This window comes from Danio aesculapii, chromosome 13 (assembly GCF_903798145.1).
Source record: "Danio aesculapii chromosome 13, fDanAes4.1, whole genome shotgun sequence".
In the NCBI taxonomy this organism is placed as follows: domain Eukaryota; kingdom Metazoa; phylum Chordata; class Actinopteri; order Cypriniformes; family Danionidae; genus Danio; species Danio aesculapii.
This window is the reverse complement of record NC_079447.1, coordinates 45,764,411-45,779,368: the sequence shown is the minus strand read 5'-3', so window position 1 is coordinate 45,779,368 and position 14,958 is coordinate 45,764,411. Positions and strand designations below refer to the sequence as shown.

Below are 14,958 nucleotides of genomic sequence, written 5' to 3'. Positions count from 1 at the left end.
TTAAAATTGTGTCGATGTCGAAATATTTATGGACCTAACTGTATGAATATATATATATATATATATATATATATATATATATATATTTTTTTTTTTTTTTTTTTTTTATTAATATAGATGTATAAAAATAGTACGTTCTGTCATCATGGCAAAGATAAAAGAAATCAGTTATTATAACAAAAAATATACAGGAGGAATAATAATTGTGACTTCAACTATATGTGGTATCTGTGTTGTGTACTTGTATGTGGTGATGTATTGCGAGGTCAGAGACAAATTTCCACAGTGTGGATAATTACATAAGCAAAGGGGAGATATCAGGAGATACTGGAAATATTGTAAGATAAATTTAGTATGAGAAAGAAAAGCAGGATTTTTTTTTCTACCACAAATGCTCCCAGGCACTAATTTGATTTAACAGAGCAAAGGACTGGTGATGGATTTGCCACAGTCCCAATATCATCAATCAAAAAACCCAATAAGCACTCAAACATTTTTGTTCTTATTTTCATGGATCTTTACTTTTATTGTATTTCCCCATTTTTATAATTAGGAAGAAAATATAAGACAAGTGATAACTGTGATTAAATAAGGGATTAAGCTGAAGGAATATGAATGAATGATAACTGTGAAAACTCAATTAAATTTAACATTGGGGCATTTAATAAATCAAAAACATAGGACAATTTAATTACATAAAGCTACAGTATTCATTTCAAAGGCAAGGGCATTTAAGAATTAAAAGCTAATGTGTGAAACAGAGACAAAAATACTTCTTGTAGCCCTTATTGTTTATTTCCGTCCGCAGCCGTATGTGATCTACAACTGATTATCCATGTGGATGAATGAAAACATGGCCACTACTGGCACATTTATCTGATAATGCCCATTCAATCAAGTGATAACATTCAAATCGGCTGATTATTTTTAGTTATTACTGTGCACAAAAGCAGACACAAAGGTTTTAGATATGAGTTTTTGGACATCCAAACTTAAATAATCACAATTTTTTAACAGATTATTTACACAATAAATATTATTTTTAAAAAATCTGTTTTAGTCAATTAATCAGTTTATGAAAGATCAACATCTGAGTAATAAAATACGTTACACTTTATTTTAAGGTGACCTTGTTACAGAGTAACTTAATTTCATTATCAAGTAATATTCAGTTAACTACATGTATCTACTATATTTTTGAGTTAGAATGCTGGTTAGTTTTGAGTATTTATGCATAATTCATTGCGGTAACACTTTAGTTTATCTAACAATACACACCATTTACTACTGGTTTATCACTTGCCTATTATTAAAATATTAACTACTACCTTACTAACTATTAATAGGCAGCAAATAAGTTGTTTATTGAGCTAAAAGTTTCATAGTTTTTAAAATAGTGAGTTAGTTAATAGTTTAACAAGGACATATTAACCCATGTGTATTGTGCAAATCGACCCTTTTGTTATGTTGGTGGCTGTTTTTGCCCCATTGACTTCCCTTATAATAACACTGTTTGATCACAAAGTCATAACCTATTATCGTACATTCTTGATTGTTGGTGGTTTTCCCTTTGGAAGAGGTAAAATGTGTAAATTTTACTGTTGATCATCAGTTGGCAGCATTAACCCCTTAGATAAGCCTGTGGAAAAACATTTCTGGCTTTTATATGGAGTATAAAAACAAATTATAGTGTGGTTACATACATACACTTAAATGTTCTAAGAGCTGAGGTGCTTATTTTGATTTTCTGACACATATCAAGATAAGTGTGCAAAGGTCTCTCTCACACTATCACACACTCACTCAAAGACACACACGCTCCATGTAACTGTATATAAAAGTCAGAAACAAAGCTTTTTTTGCACTGCAAATGGTGATCAAATGTAAAAATGACAAATGTTCCATCTTCCCAATAGGGAAAACCACTTACAATAAAAAATGGATGATTATATATGGCTTTGCAATCAAAAATGTCATTTATAATGGAAGTTAAAGGGGCAAAAACAGCCACCACCATAACAAAAGTGTAGCAAATTTCGCCAGAGTGTATTGTTGAGTTTGTTTGTTTTTTAATTTCAAACATTTTCCCAAATTACGTGCCAAAATAAATCACCAAAGTCACCATTGCATTTGCTGAAACACAGAGAAAGTTATTGCCAAACATCCCCTCAGAGTGGATGAAAACATCCCCAGCAGCACACAAGGGTTAAAATAAAGTATACTCATCCTACAGTATTCCCAAGTGTTACATGGTCTGATACAAAACAAAGACTGCTTTTGAAATATCCTTCTTAGATGTTAGCTTCTCTGTGACGTCAGAAAAGAAGTGCTGAAATAAAAGTTTGTGACTATTCGGCTGGGTTAGTGTCTGGCAGTGAGCTGAAACTAACCTTCTCAATGTAATACCACATGGGGGCTTTGCTATGGTAGACTGGAGAGACCCAACTGAGCACAACATATGTTCGGTCGGTCTCTGAAGCGCAGACTTTAGAGGGAGGTCCTGGAGCTTTTCCCTCAGCTGCAGGCAAAGCACATCAAACAGAATTACTGTTCTACCCTGAACACATAGACACACACCAGTACACACACTCGGAAATATCCCACTATTTTTGCAGCCGCTTTAAAAGCAACTTTTACTGATATATGATTTTTTTATTTTACTTTATTTTTTTTTACTGCTGCTGAGATATACAGTATACAGAATACACATGCATACATATCTATCTAGATATCTGTATATCTGTATATCTGTATATATATATATATATATATATATATATATATATATATATATATATATATATATATATATATATATATATATATATATATATATATATATATATTTGTATATCTGTATATATTTATATATATATATATATATATATATATATATATATATATATATATATATATATATATATATATATATATATATATATATATATATATATATATATATATATATATATATATATATATATGTATATATATAATTTATTTATTTATTTTATTTTTTTTAAAGGGGCAGTGGGCGGAATAACTTTTTAGGGGGCTTAAACACCATTGTGTGGCAACAGTGTGTGAGTATAACAGCTACTAATGGTAAAAATCCTTTAATTCTATTTTTGTAATCACACTTCATTTGAACAAATTGATTGACATTCTCCCTTTGTACAAAGCCCGTCCATAAGTGATAAGCTGTTCCTTATTGGCATAAACAGCCCTGAGTGAGAAGCAGCCATCCATCATTACAGTTTTGAATCTCTATGGTGACGCATAGGCATTTATAGCTCTGCCTAGGGCTGTGACCCTGCCACCAACCCGACCCCCCCACTTTTCGGTTTTATGAGCACCAACAACCCCTACAACACCCCCCTGCCCCCCGCTCCTCAGTTGTGTGGGCCCCCATCAATAACCTTTGTGGTGAGGCCCATGCATTTTGCACTACACCACTGGCCGTAATCAAGCCGTATGTCACATAATAACATACATATGTATGCTACATAGGCTCAATTGATTGTCGGTAACCCTTTCAACCGCTAAACCTTAGCAATGACCGATTAAGCGTGAACATTTAAAGGAAAAGTCATTGGTTATGCAACCTTTTAACTACTCTGTCTAAAATGGATGATGTTGTTATACACATTAATACAATTTAATAGGCTACTCTTTTATTTTTGATTAACATACAAATTGTAACAAACAAAACTGTTCCAAACCTATTTTATTCCTGACAGCAATAAATCAATTGTATAGTTTTGTTCAAGCTCATCCACTACACAACTGTGCAGTGTTGTTTTGCACATGGAAAATAAGGATTTAATTAATGCTCCACTGTAATTGTTGCAAGGCCTACTCAAACCTCTGTGATATATATTGGCTAAATTTTTATAAACCTATTTATACAAAATTATAGTTATTATTATTAGTTATTATTAATGCTATAGCCTATAGCCTAGGCCTTTAAATAAGTCAACATACAGTATATGCAATCAGTTGTCTCTCATTACAGAGGCTGCAGCATGCGCGTCTGTTTACTTCTGTAAAAAAAAACCTATTTGACCAGACTATCTCTGATACCTGTTTTGAATAAGTCTATACTGATATTTCTGAGCCAGTTTGACACTATACACTAAACTGAGGATAGTTTAACTACTGCAAAACACTCCATCATCTGAACTCACCACAAGTTAGATGGAGAAAATGAGAGTACAGCACTAAGATAAAATCAGATTCTCAAGTCATAATCTTTAACCCTCAGGGGTCAAAGACCTTGTATACGTGGTTTGAGGCGTCTTCTCCTGATAACGCCAAAAATAACTTAATTTATACATTCAGTTTTGATCGTACAGTTAAGAGCAATACATCAATCGAATCTGTTATGTGTCTATTTTCTTTGTATACGCTCACAATAGCAACAAAAGTGTGTGCTTATGCAAAATAAGGAAAACAAACAGTGTAGGCATTCTTTCTTTTCTCTCTCCGCGAACTGTTTTTAGAAACGCATCTCTAATATGCACTGAAACGCCACGAAAACAAAACACACAGACATGAGACGTATATCTATGGAAAGCTTGAAGTGTTTACCTTTAAATGCATGCATATTGAAAACAAATATTGTTTGATAAAGTAATCAGTATGAAACCAACACTTTGCCTAGTTACTCAGTCTGAGCTCATTAAAAACAAATGTTGTCTCGCTAGGTAATCCGTAGAATGTTCCTGGCAGAGAGCGCATTGTGCTGGCTCTTCTTGTGTCCGCCATTACACAAATGATGATGACAGCTATCTCCTGCACGCACAAACAAACAGCGCGCTGGCTAAAAATTTTATTTGGGCTAGCTTTTGCAGATGGACATTGCTTTACAACGTCCTTGATTGGGTGAACATTAGCCAGTGGGGGAGTGTCTTTTGTCTCTCCAGGTGTGAATCATTCATGACCATTGTCACTCCTGCATATAGCAGAGCTGACCCAATATAGACTTTACAAAATGTAAATCATTGTAATGTTTTCTTTGAATGAGAGAACAAAACAGTTTACATAATAAGTAAATATTCTAGCCTACAAGACTGGTTACTCAAAAGTCTTTTTCAGGCACATTCAGTGTGTTTTTTGGCCCTTTTCAGCTACATTTTTTCTTCAAAACCTACTAAGTAAGCATAATTTTTTTTTTCGTAAAAAGGCAACCAATAATTCTCACATATTAATTGTAGCACCGTTTGTGCTGAATACAAAAAAAGTACATGTTGGCCAATATTATGTAATAAGTAGCTGAAATAAGCACAAATGTCAGAGCATGTGAAAATATCTTAGGGGCCCCATAATCACCTTAGACCCCTAAGAGTTAAAATAATGACTTGTATCAAAAATGTTGGTTTGTAATATAGGAATAACAGTGGTGCATTTAAAATGCTGATTTTCCATGAAGTAATTAATTTTAGTTAGTAGGCCTGCTATTTTTATTTGACAGAAGAATAAATAAACCTAATATGAAAAAAATGCCGGTTATTAAACAGCACTCAGCCAGTGTTTTTGTTTTGTAATATAAATTTGTAATTTAAGTAAATAAAAAATATGGCAAGCCTTTTATTTTTTAACGTAGTTTATTCTGTTTTTATATACAACCCTGAAAGTTTCACAAACAAAAATAAATAATAAACTAAATGTAGGCAGTGATGAAGGTAATAACCACATCACCTTAGCTGACATCTCATTATGGTGGTAATGCGGTGATGCAGTTATCCTCACACGGTGATGCAGTTACCCTCTTATAAAAGGAACACAATCTTATTCAAATTTAAAGTGCCAGTCACCAAAATGGCATGATTTGGATCAAAGCCTAAAAGGTGCAGTTTCGAACAGTTATAAAACACATTTCTGTGTGTATTTTGAGCTAATGCTTCCCCAATCAGAGACTTATTTTACATCTTGTAAAAAGTGACATAATATAGGTCCCCTTTAACATGTACTGTATCCTTTAACATGTACTGTATCTATCACAAATAAAGTATATATATATATATATATATATATATATATATATATATATATATATATATATATATATATATATATATATATATATCCATATATATATATATATATATATATATATATATCCTCGCACATGGGTGATAGTGGTTGATATGTTCATTTCAATTTGAAAAACACCCACAGATGTTTGCACGTTCTTCTCCTGATGGAATTCTCATCAAAAACTAATCAGTACCTCTCAGAAGAGAACCAATTACGGGCTGGATAATTATTGCTAATTCTGAAAGCGAAAACCATGAAAAGAATAAGGGGGGAAAGAACAAAGTGACAGCTGCTGTCATCTAATGCATATTACAAATGCAAAGACATGCGAAGCTGTGTTACAAAAGGAACTATTATTTTAAGACATTGCTATACCAAAATATTTAAAGATTATTATTATTATTATTATTATTATTATTATTATTATTATTATTTATTGGTTGGTGTTGGTGTTGTTGTTGTTGTTGTTGTTGTTGTTGTAGGAATAATAATAATAATAATAGCTATATTTAATATTATTGTTGTTGTTCTTGACGTAATAACAATAATTCTTCTTATTATTATTATTATTATTTATTTTAATTTTTTGGTTGTTGTTAATCTTGTTGTAGGAATAAAAATAATAGCAATAATTGACATTATTGTGGTTGTTGTTCTTGTAATAATAATAGTTATTATTATTATTTTATTATAATTATTTTAGTTATTTATTTATTGGTTGTTGTTGTTGTAATAATGATAATAGCAATAATTGATATTATTGTTGTTCTTGTGGTAATCATAACAACAACAATAATAACAACAATAATAATAATAATAATAATAATAATAATAATAATAATAATAATAATAATAATAATAATAATAATAATAATAATAATGTTATTATTATTATTATTATCATTATTATTATTATTATTATTATTATTATTATTATTATTATTATTATTATTATTATTATTATTATTATTATTTTAAAAATTTGTTCAACAATTTAATAAATCATGTTCTGTTTATTTACTTTCAAACTGCATTATGCTGAACATTTTACTTTGTAGTTTCAATACATCTGTGAAACAACAGGTTATTAACCCTTTTGGTACGGTCATTTCACAATATATAATTTCACAATATATAATTTTAAACTACTAAAAAAAGTCACTCTGTTAAATCAACTTAAACTTTCCAAATCTTTTGCAAAATAAAATCGCAACCATATATTACCTTCAAGGTCATCATAGTAAGTCACAACGTCAAGTCTCCCACCGAGTTTTGTGGCTGTTGAAACAAACAACAGTACACAAGGGCTATTAGTAACACAAAATTGAAGAAATTATTAATAATAACAATAAAACAAATACATGAAAACTCTGTGTTAGATTTACTAACAGCTTGCAAGAGCACAATCTTTTTTTGAAAGTAAAAAAAACTAAAAAACTTACTTTCAATAACTGCTAAAGACACTAGCAAAAAAAATGAAATGAAAAATTGTAGACGTTATTCTTGCAGCTGCTTTTTTTTTTTTTTTTTTGCATGGTCTGCGCATTGCAAGAGATTCCCTATTAGACACATTGGCAGAGAATATTTAAATAAATCATGCAAAATAAAAATAAACAATCAGCACTCAAATGTTATTGCCTAAATTTTAATGCCCCAGAAAAAGCATGTCTTAAAGGTGCAGTATGTAAGTTTGACACCCAGTGGGTAAACTAGGTATTGCATCCCAGGTTCAAAACACAAGCAAGCGCAGGTTGCCAGATTGACGACATCAAAGCATGCTGCCTAAGTATTGAGCCTTTAGGCTGATTTAAGTCGTGTTCTAAATAAAGGCAATGGCTCGCGATAGAAGAAATATTTTCCATATTAACAAGAGTTTTTGTCCTAACAACACCTGAAATTTATATTGTAGAAATGCTTTTATTTCTCATAGCTGACCAACAGAAAACTATGTACAGTACACAACCATGTACACCTCATGTGCTTTATTCAGTGTTCAATGCTAATAATATGAGTTCGAATGCCATTTCACATGGCATTTATTGTCATACTACTAAAAGCAGCAGATAGTTCACCTCAGATCTTGAAAATAAAATAAACAGTGTGAAATTGAACAGGACATTTCCCTACCCTACCTACCCCCCCCCCCCCCTCTCTCTCTCTCCAACTTTGCTTCCTGTCTAACTACTGTCCTATCTAATAAAGACAAAAAGGCCAAAAATAAATCTTAAAAAAAAAAGAACTGTGACTCAGTGCAAACCAACACACATCAGTGATTCAGCACCTACATGTAATAATTTTAAAGAGGTTTAATATGTATTCATTAGAATTTAAACCATTTCGTTGAAGTGCAGTGAGTGCACTATTCTGTGCTTCTTAACGGCTGTATTTAAATTTCTGTCATGTTTCATCTGGTGCAAACAGCCCAATTGCTTATCACTGCAAATCTCGTCACAGTACCCTATTGTTAGTACACAGGGTTACAATGTAACCTTTAACCCTATTTAAATCTATCATTAAAATTAATAATTGATATTTTTATTAGAAAAGGCAAGCCTTAACCCATTTAAAACAATTATTAAAACCAATGGTTAATTATATAATAATAATAACAATAGTAATTATTATTATTATTATTTATTATTATTATTAAAATAATATATTTAATAATTTAATAAATCATTTTCTGTTATTTCCTTTAAAACTGAATTGTGCTGCATTATGCCTCTCAGTTTTTGCTTACCATGAAGTCTTTCGAACTCTGTAGGGTCCAGAGCAGCAATGGGCTCAGACATTCTGGATGGTTTGCCGATACCATGCGAGTTGACAGCACGTACGCGAAAATAATAAGAGTGTCCTTCAAACAGGCCCTGCACAGGATATTTGCAGATCTTAACAGGAGAGTCGTTACACTGCACCCAGTTTTCTGTTCCAACTTCACATCTGCCCAACAAGAGTGAAAAAAAAACATGATCAACAATGAATAAAGACAGCAAACAACATTATCCAATCATTACATCCACAATGCGCTGAAAGACTCAAAATTACAGCCCACTTTCATATTCCGAGGAGATGATATAAACTAAGGAGCATTCATACATAATTGCGGATCCATGCATCGCTTAACAGTCTGATTATCATCTGACAGGAGTAAATTTCGGCTCAATGCTATGGAGCTCAAAGTAACAGAGAACAAACTAATCAGAGACTCAATTAGCATATGCAAAGTAGCTTATGTGTTGGTAAGCAACTTCTAAGTGGCCTTTGCTGAAAGAAACAAAACTTTCTTTTATGTTACCAATAATCTATAATTAAGCAATTTTAATTCATCATTGTCTTAGAGAACAGAAAGAACAAACACATACTATACAAGTAAGGTTGTTCAGGTTTATATTGACAAAATACAGAATAGAGTAAGAAAGCAACTGAGAATTGACCAACCCAGGCTCATTACTGGTATGTACCCCTGTATTCATTTCTGAGGAGCACGAAATATATCCCTGGAGGTATGTTTTTCACATTTTTTTGAGAATCCACCAGAGGCTGCTGTGTACGCTTTTTCAGATCTCAAATTTCTCTCCCGAGTGCCATTCGCGCCTGCTGTTCTCACATAAACCCACCAGCAGAGTTGGGTAAGTTACTTTAAAAAAGTAATACAGTAGATTACAAATTACTGACTACTGCTGGAAAATTGTAATCTGATTACATTACTAATTACTTCATGTAAAAAGTAATCAGAATACTAATTACTTTAAAGTTACTTTTAAAACCTATAAAATATACATATAAAAAATACAAAATAAACTGCAGCTCTTTCAGTAATTTAATATTCACTGAAAACATTACATTGGTTTGATCAAAGCAGCTTGACATATTCAAAAGACCTAATGATAGTTCACCCAAAACGTAAAATTCTCTCATCATACACCTGTTCCAAACCTGTTTGTTATTTTTTTAACACAAAAAAGAAACCTGGATACCTGTAACCACTGACATCCATAGTATGAAAAAGCACTGCAGTGTTAGGGTGTTCTGTGTTTGTCTGAGGTAATTAGTCTACCTAACTGTGCATATTCCAAAGTATGAAGCTGATCGGTCAGTTCTAGTCATGTGACTTGTGGTTTTCAACTGAAAATTCCAACCGTGTGCAATATGCACTCCCAATATGCATGTTTGGACAAAAGACATGGTATGTGAACGGCCCCATAAGCAGCTACACTTCTCTACACATTCAAAAGATACCTTCATTCCCGATCCTGCACAAAAATCAAATTAGACTGTTTAGGCTGAGTTGGACCACCGTGTTTTTTTGGAGGGGAAAGCTTAACTGTCTCACAGTATGTCAATTCCATGTACTGAACTCTTTCTATTATACACTGTACTCCACTTTTCTATATATATATATTTTTGTACATTGCTAAGCTATGTAGACAGAAGCTGAATGGCAGCACCATTGTGAGTACAATCATAAAAAAAAAAAAAATTTAATCGTGGCCCATCACGTCTGGTAACAAATGTGCCTTAAGGAGCAGTTATCCTCAGCCAGCTATCTGTTTACAGTGATTCAAAATCCAAAAATGTAGTATATTCCAATTATAAATTTATTCAGAGCCACCTCAAAGAGTGTTTCAATTTAATTTTGTTAGGTTAACATGTACACGACCTGACAAAAGTCTTGTCGCCTACCCAAGTTTTAGGAACAACAAATTATAACTTGACTTCTAGTTGATCATTTGGTATCAGAAGTGGCTCATATGAAAGGCAAAGGCCTTTAGATTACACTTATTTTACCAAAATAAAATATGATCATGCCTTGATTTTTAATTATTTAATTAGGACAGTGAGGTCTGACTTTGCTCATGCAAAAGTCTTGTCACTTAACAGAAATAATGTACAGAATAGAATATAAAGTCATGGTACAGCATGAAAAATAATTAATATTGTGTCGGACTCCCATGAGCTTGGACGACTGCATCCATACATCTCTGCAATGTCTCAAATAATTTATTAATACAATCATCTGGAATGGCAAAGAAAGTGCTTTTGCAGGACTCCCAGAGCTCATCAAGATTCTTTGGATTCATCTTCAATGCCTCCATCTTACCCCAGACATGCTCAATTATGTTCATGTCTGGTGACTGGGCTGGCCAATCTTGGAGCACCTTGACCTTCTTTGCTTTCAGGAACTTTGATGTGGCGGCTGAAGTATGAGAAGGAGTGCTCTATTCTTCAATCTCCTGAAAAATTTGCCTTCTCCTGTGGTTTGTTATGTAATGGGCAGCACAAATGTCTTGATATCTCAGGCTGTTGATGTTGCCATCCACTCTGCAGATCTCTCGCATGCACCCATACTGAATGTAACTGCAAACCATGATTTTTCCTTTACCAAACTTGACTGATTTCTATGAGAATCTTTAGTCCATGCGGGTTCCAATAGGTCTTCTGCAGTATATATATACACTGTAAAAATAGCTGTGATTTCAACGGTAAAAAGACTATAAAAATGTTACGGTAAAAATCCGTAACATGGTTAACAGTATGTTTTCGTAATATATACGGCGAATAACCGTAAATTTACTTTCCCAGATTTCCCTGCATGGCACATCACTTTTTATGCTTTCCGTTGACGCTATTATGGATCTTTTTAGTTGTTTCCCCATCAGTGATGTACATTAGAGATTTATGTAACATCATTGTTAATAAACAATGTTTATTTCATGACTTTAATTTTATGCGTGTTACTATACTAATGTTTAGTAACCGTGTGAACGACACTGAGCACCTTCTGGACACTGATATGCTTTTCTGCTTGTGGTAAAAGTTGTTTGTGATGAGCATTGGTTCATTATGTAACCTTCTCATCACCACCTGCATATGGCAGTGCTAACGTGTGTGTCTGTGTAACAAAATATGTGTAGATGTTGGTCATTCAAATTACAGACATATTACATCTATAAATTATTGAAATACAGTAGTTTACATTAAAAATGAGGAATTACTTTTACGGTTTGTATCATATTTTTACGGTAAAATACTGGCAACCACAGCTGCCGGTTTTTGACCGTAAATTTTACAGATTTATTTTTATGGAATATAAATGTAATGTTAAAAATAAAATAGGGCCCAAATTTTAAATATCCCTTTCAATACATGTTAATTTATTTACTAGTTTCTGTGGCTGGCTATAGTTGTGTGTGCAAGCATAAAGTTAGTCAAAAACATTGCATACTTTTTTATTTGCTTGGGAAGAAGTCCTATTTGAAATTAAAATATGTAACAGCGTCTATTCAAATATATTTAAATTAGTATTAATAAAGTATATTTAGCACCTGATTATAAAGGATTGTATGTGAATAAGATAGATGAGTTTGCAATGACTAAGCAGGTGCAACTGTTCAGTACTAAAGCAAACCCATAAAAAAGCTCTAGTAGACTTTTGGTCCTTTATCTAATTCAGTCCCATCAAGGCATTTTAAAGTGTAAAGTCTCCCAATACTTTATTTGAGGTCGCTATATCAAGACAGCTTGAATGAACGTGCACCATAAACCACACACTTTAGTCAGGAAAGTCACCTGTCAACAAAGTATCCAATGATAGGGCCTTCAGTGGTGGTGTTAGGAGGTTTCCAGGACACGATGACATAATCTCTGTTAGCGTCATGGATTTTGATGTCCATTGGTGCTCCGGGAGCTCGTGGAACTGGAGGTGGACCATCTGCCAAGACAAAACATGATGACTCCTACACATCACTGATGCGCTGAGGGAATCACTCCGAAATAGACGTATGCACTTTAGAGATTGTAGGAGATTAATTATGATAATGCAGACCTTTAAAGGCCATCAAAGAAAAACACAAATGCATCAAGCTTTAAAGAAGTTCACAACTTTTTTACCATCAACGTAGACATAAGCCCTGTGGACCGCATCGCCTCCCTTGGTCATCATGCGGAGGGTGTAAAGACCCTCATCATCCTTAGCGAGTTGAGTAAGCGTGAGCTTGGCGACACCTCCCCCAGACTCCATTTTCACCCACTTCGATTCTTTCAGGAGATGCTCTGGAGAGTCCGAAAAAAAAAAACAACATGAGGTATCAGAGGAGAGAAAATGAAACTATTACTTTTTTTGGTGGAATATACTGCAGATCTGAAGAGAATTTGTAATCTGATTATTCAGGAAATGAGATTGGAGTGAAATGAGTCATAAAGTACAAACGGACATAAAAAGCCATTCCGTTGTGTACGTGACTCAACTGCAAAAGCAACACTTACAAAAACAGGGCGAGTTTAAGAGGTCTATGTCACAGTAATAAATCAGATGCAGCTTTCATTAGGACATATATATATGGATATTAAATGCAGGTAAAAATTGTAAAAAAAAAAAAAAAGGTAAACATTAATAAATAAGGTGGCATGGTGGCGCAATGGTTAGCACTGTCGCGTCATAGCAAGAAGGTCGCTGGTTCCAGTCCCGGCTGGGTGAGTGACATTTCTGTGTGGAGTTTTCTGTGTGGGGTTTGCATGTTCTCAGTGAATAACTGATGTAAGTTAAGATGACTAGAAAAGCTAATTTTTAGGCATTAAATTATGTCAAAAATACCAGTAATTTGAGGCGCACAACAGTATATCATGGTGCAGGATTCATTTAAAAACTCTCTTCCGTTGGTGCCAATAGCCTAGTGGCCTATAAAATAATAATAATAAAAAAACCTCTCTTTAAATAAATTTGACAAGATAAACTCCTACTGTACAAATGCATATTTAATAAGGTCAGGTGCGAAAATAACAGTGTCCACACCTTTTCAGTGCTAATTCTTCACTGCGCATGTTTCGTAAATCCCGAAAGTACCGTTTTAAAACCAAAAGACAGTCTGCACTTGTGGAAGCTGCTAGAAAGTGGTTTGTTTATTTGGCTGCTTAAAGGGATAGTTCATCCAAAAGTGAAAATGTACTCTCCCTTCGCTTGTCCAAAACATATAATATAATATAATATAATATAATATAATATAATATAATATAATATAATATAATATAATATAATATAATATAATATAATATAATATAATATAATATAATATTCGGGTGAAGCAGTGGCGCAGTAGGTAGTGCTGTCACCTCACAGTAAGAAGGTCGCTCGGCTCAGTTGGCGTTTCTGTGTGGAGTTTGCATGTTCTCCCTGCGTTTGCTTGGGTTTCCTTCGGGTGCTCCGGTTTCCCCCACAGTCCAAAGACATGCAGTACAGGTGAATTGGTTAGGCTAAATTGTCCGTAGTGTGTGAATGTGTGTATGTGTTTGGTTGCAGTGATGGGTTGCGGCTGGAAGGGCATCCACTGCGTAAAACAAATGCTGGATGAGTTGGCGGTTCATTCTGCTGTGGCAACCCCGAATTAATAAAGGGACTAAGCCAAAAAGAAAATGAATGAATAATATAATATAATATAATATAATATAATATAATATAATATAATATAATATAATATAATATAATATAATATAATATAATATAATATAATATAATATAATATAATATAATAACCACAGAAATGGTTGCTATATTCTGTTGAACACAAAAAAAGATATTTTGAAGAATGCTGGAACCCATTGTCTTCAATGGTATTTCTTTCCTACTATGGAAGTAAATGGATGACAGTAACCAGAAAACTTCAAAATAGCCTCTTCTATGTTTAGCAGAAGAAAGAAACTCATAACAGTATAACACCGCACACGAGTATCAGCACTATCAGCACAAAACAGAATATCAGTCTTGCTTGCTTGCAGTGAACACGCGGTGGCATTTGAAGGCGTGAGATGCGGAGCACAGACGCTCATTAATAATATAACACTAATACTGGGATGGTTAGGGCGTTTTAGAATGACCAAAACAACATTCTGTTGAACACAAAAAAAGATATTTTGAAGAATGCT

The 14,958-nt window shown here is 33.2% G+C and overlaps 1 protein-coding gene across 1 annotated transcript in view; it reads right to left on the bottom strand.

Moving 5' to 3' along the window:
- Positions 1–14,958, bottom strand: part of myom2b (myomesin 2b) — a 92,539-nt gene that overhangs the window by 59,891 nt on the left and 17,690 nt on the right. The window contains exons 9-13 of the mRNA XM_056471022.1: positions 12,931–13,092; positions 12,610–12,751; positions 8,780–8,979; positions 7,264–7,317; positions 2,391–2,518 (exon numbers count right to left, since the gene is read on the bottom strand). Coding sequence (XP_056326997.1) covers positions 2,391–2,518; positions 7,264–7,317; positions 8,780–8,979; positions 12,610–12,751; positions 12,931–13,092 — 686 coding nt within the window. The remainder of the gene's footprint in view (positions 1–2,390; positions 2,519–7,263; positions 7,318–8,779; positions 8,980–12,609; positions 12,752–12,930; positions 13,093–14,958) is intronic.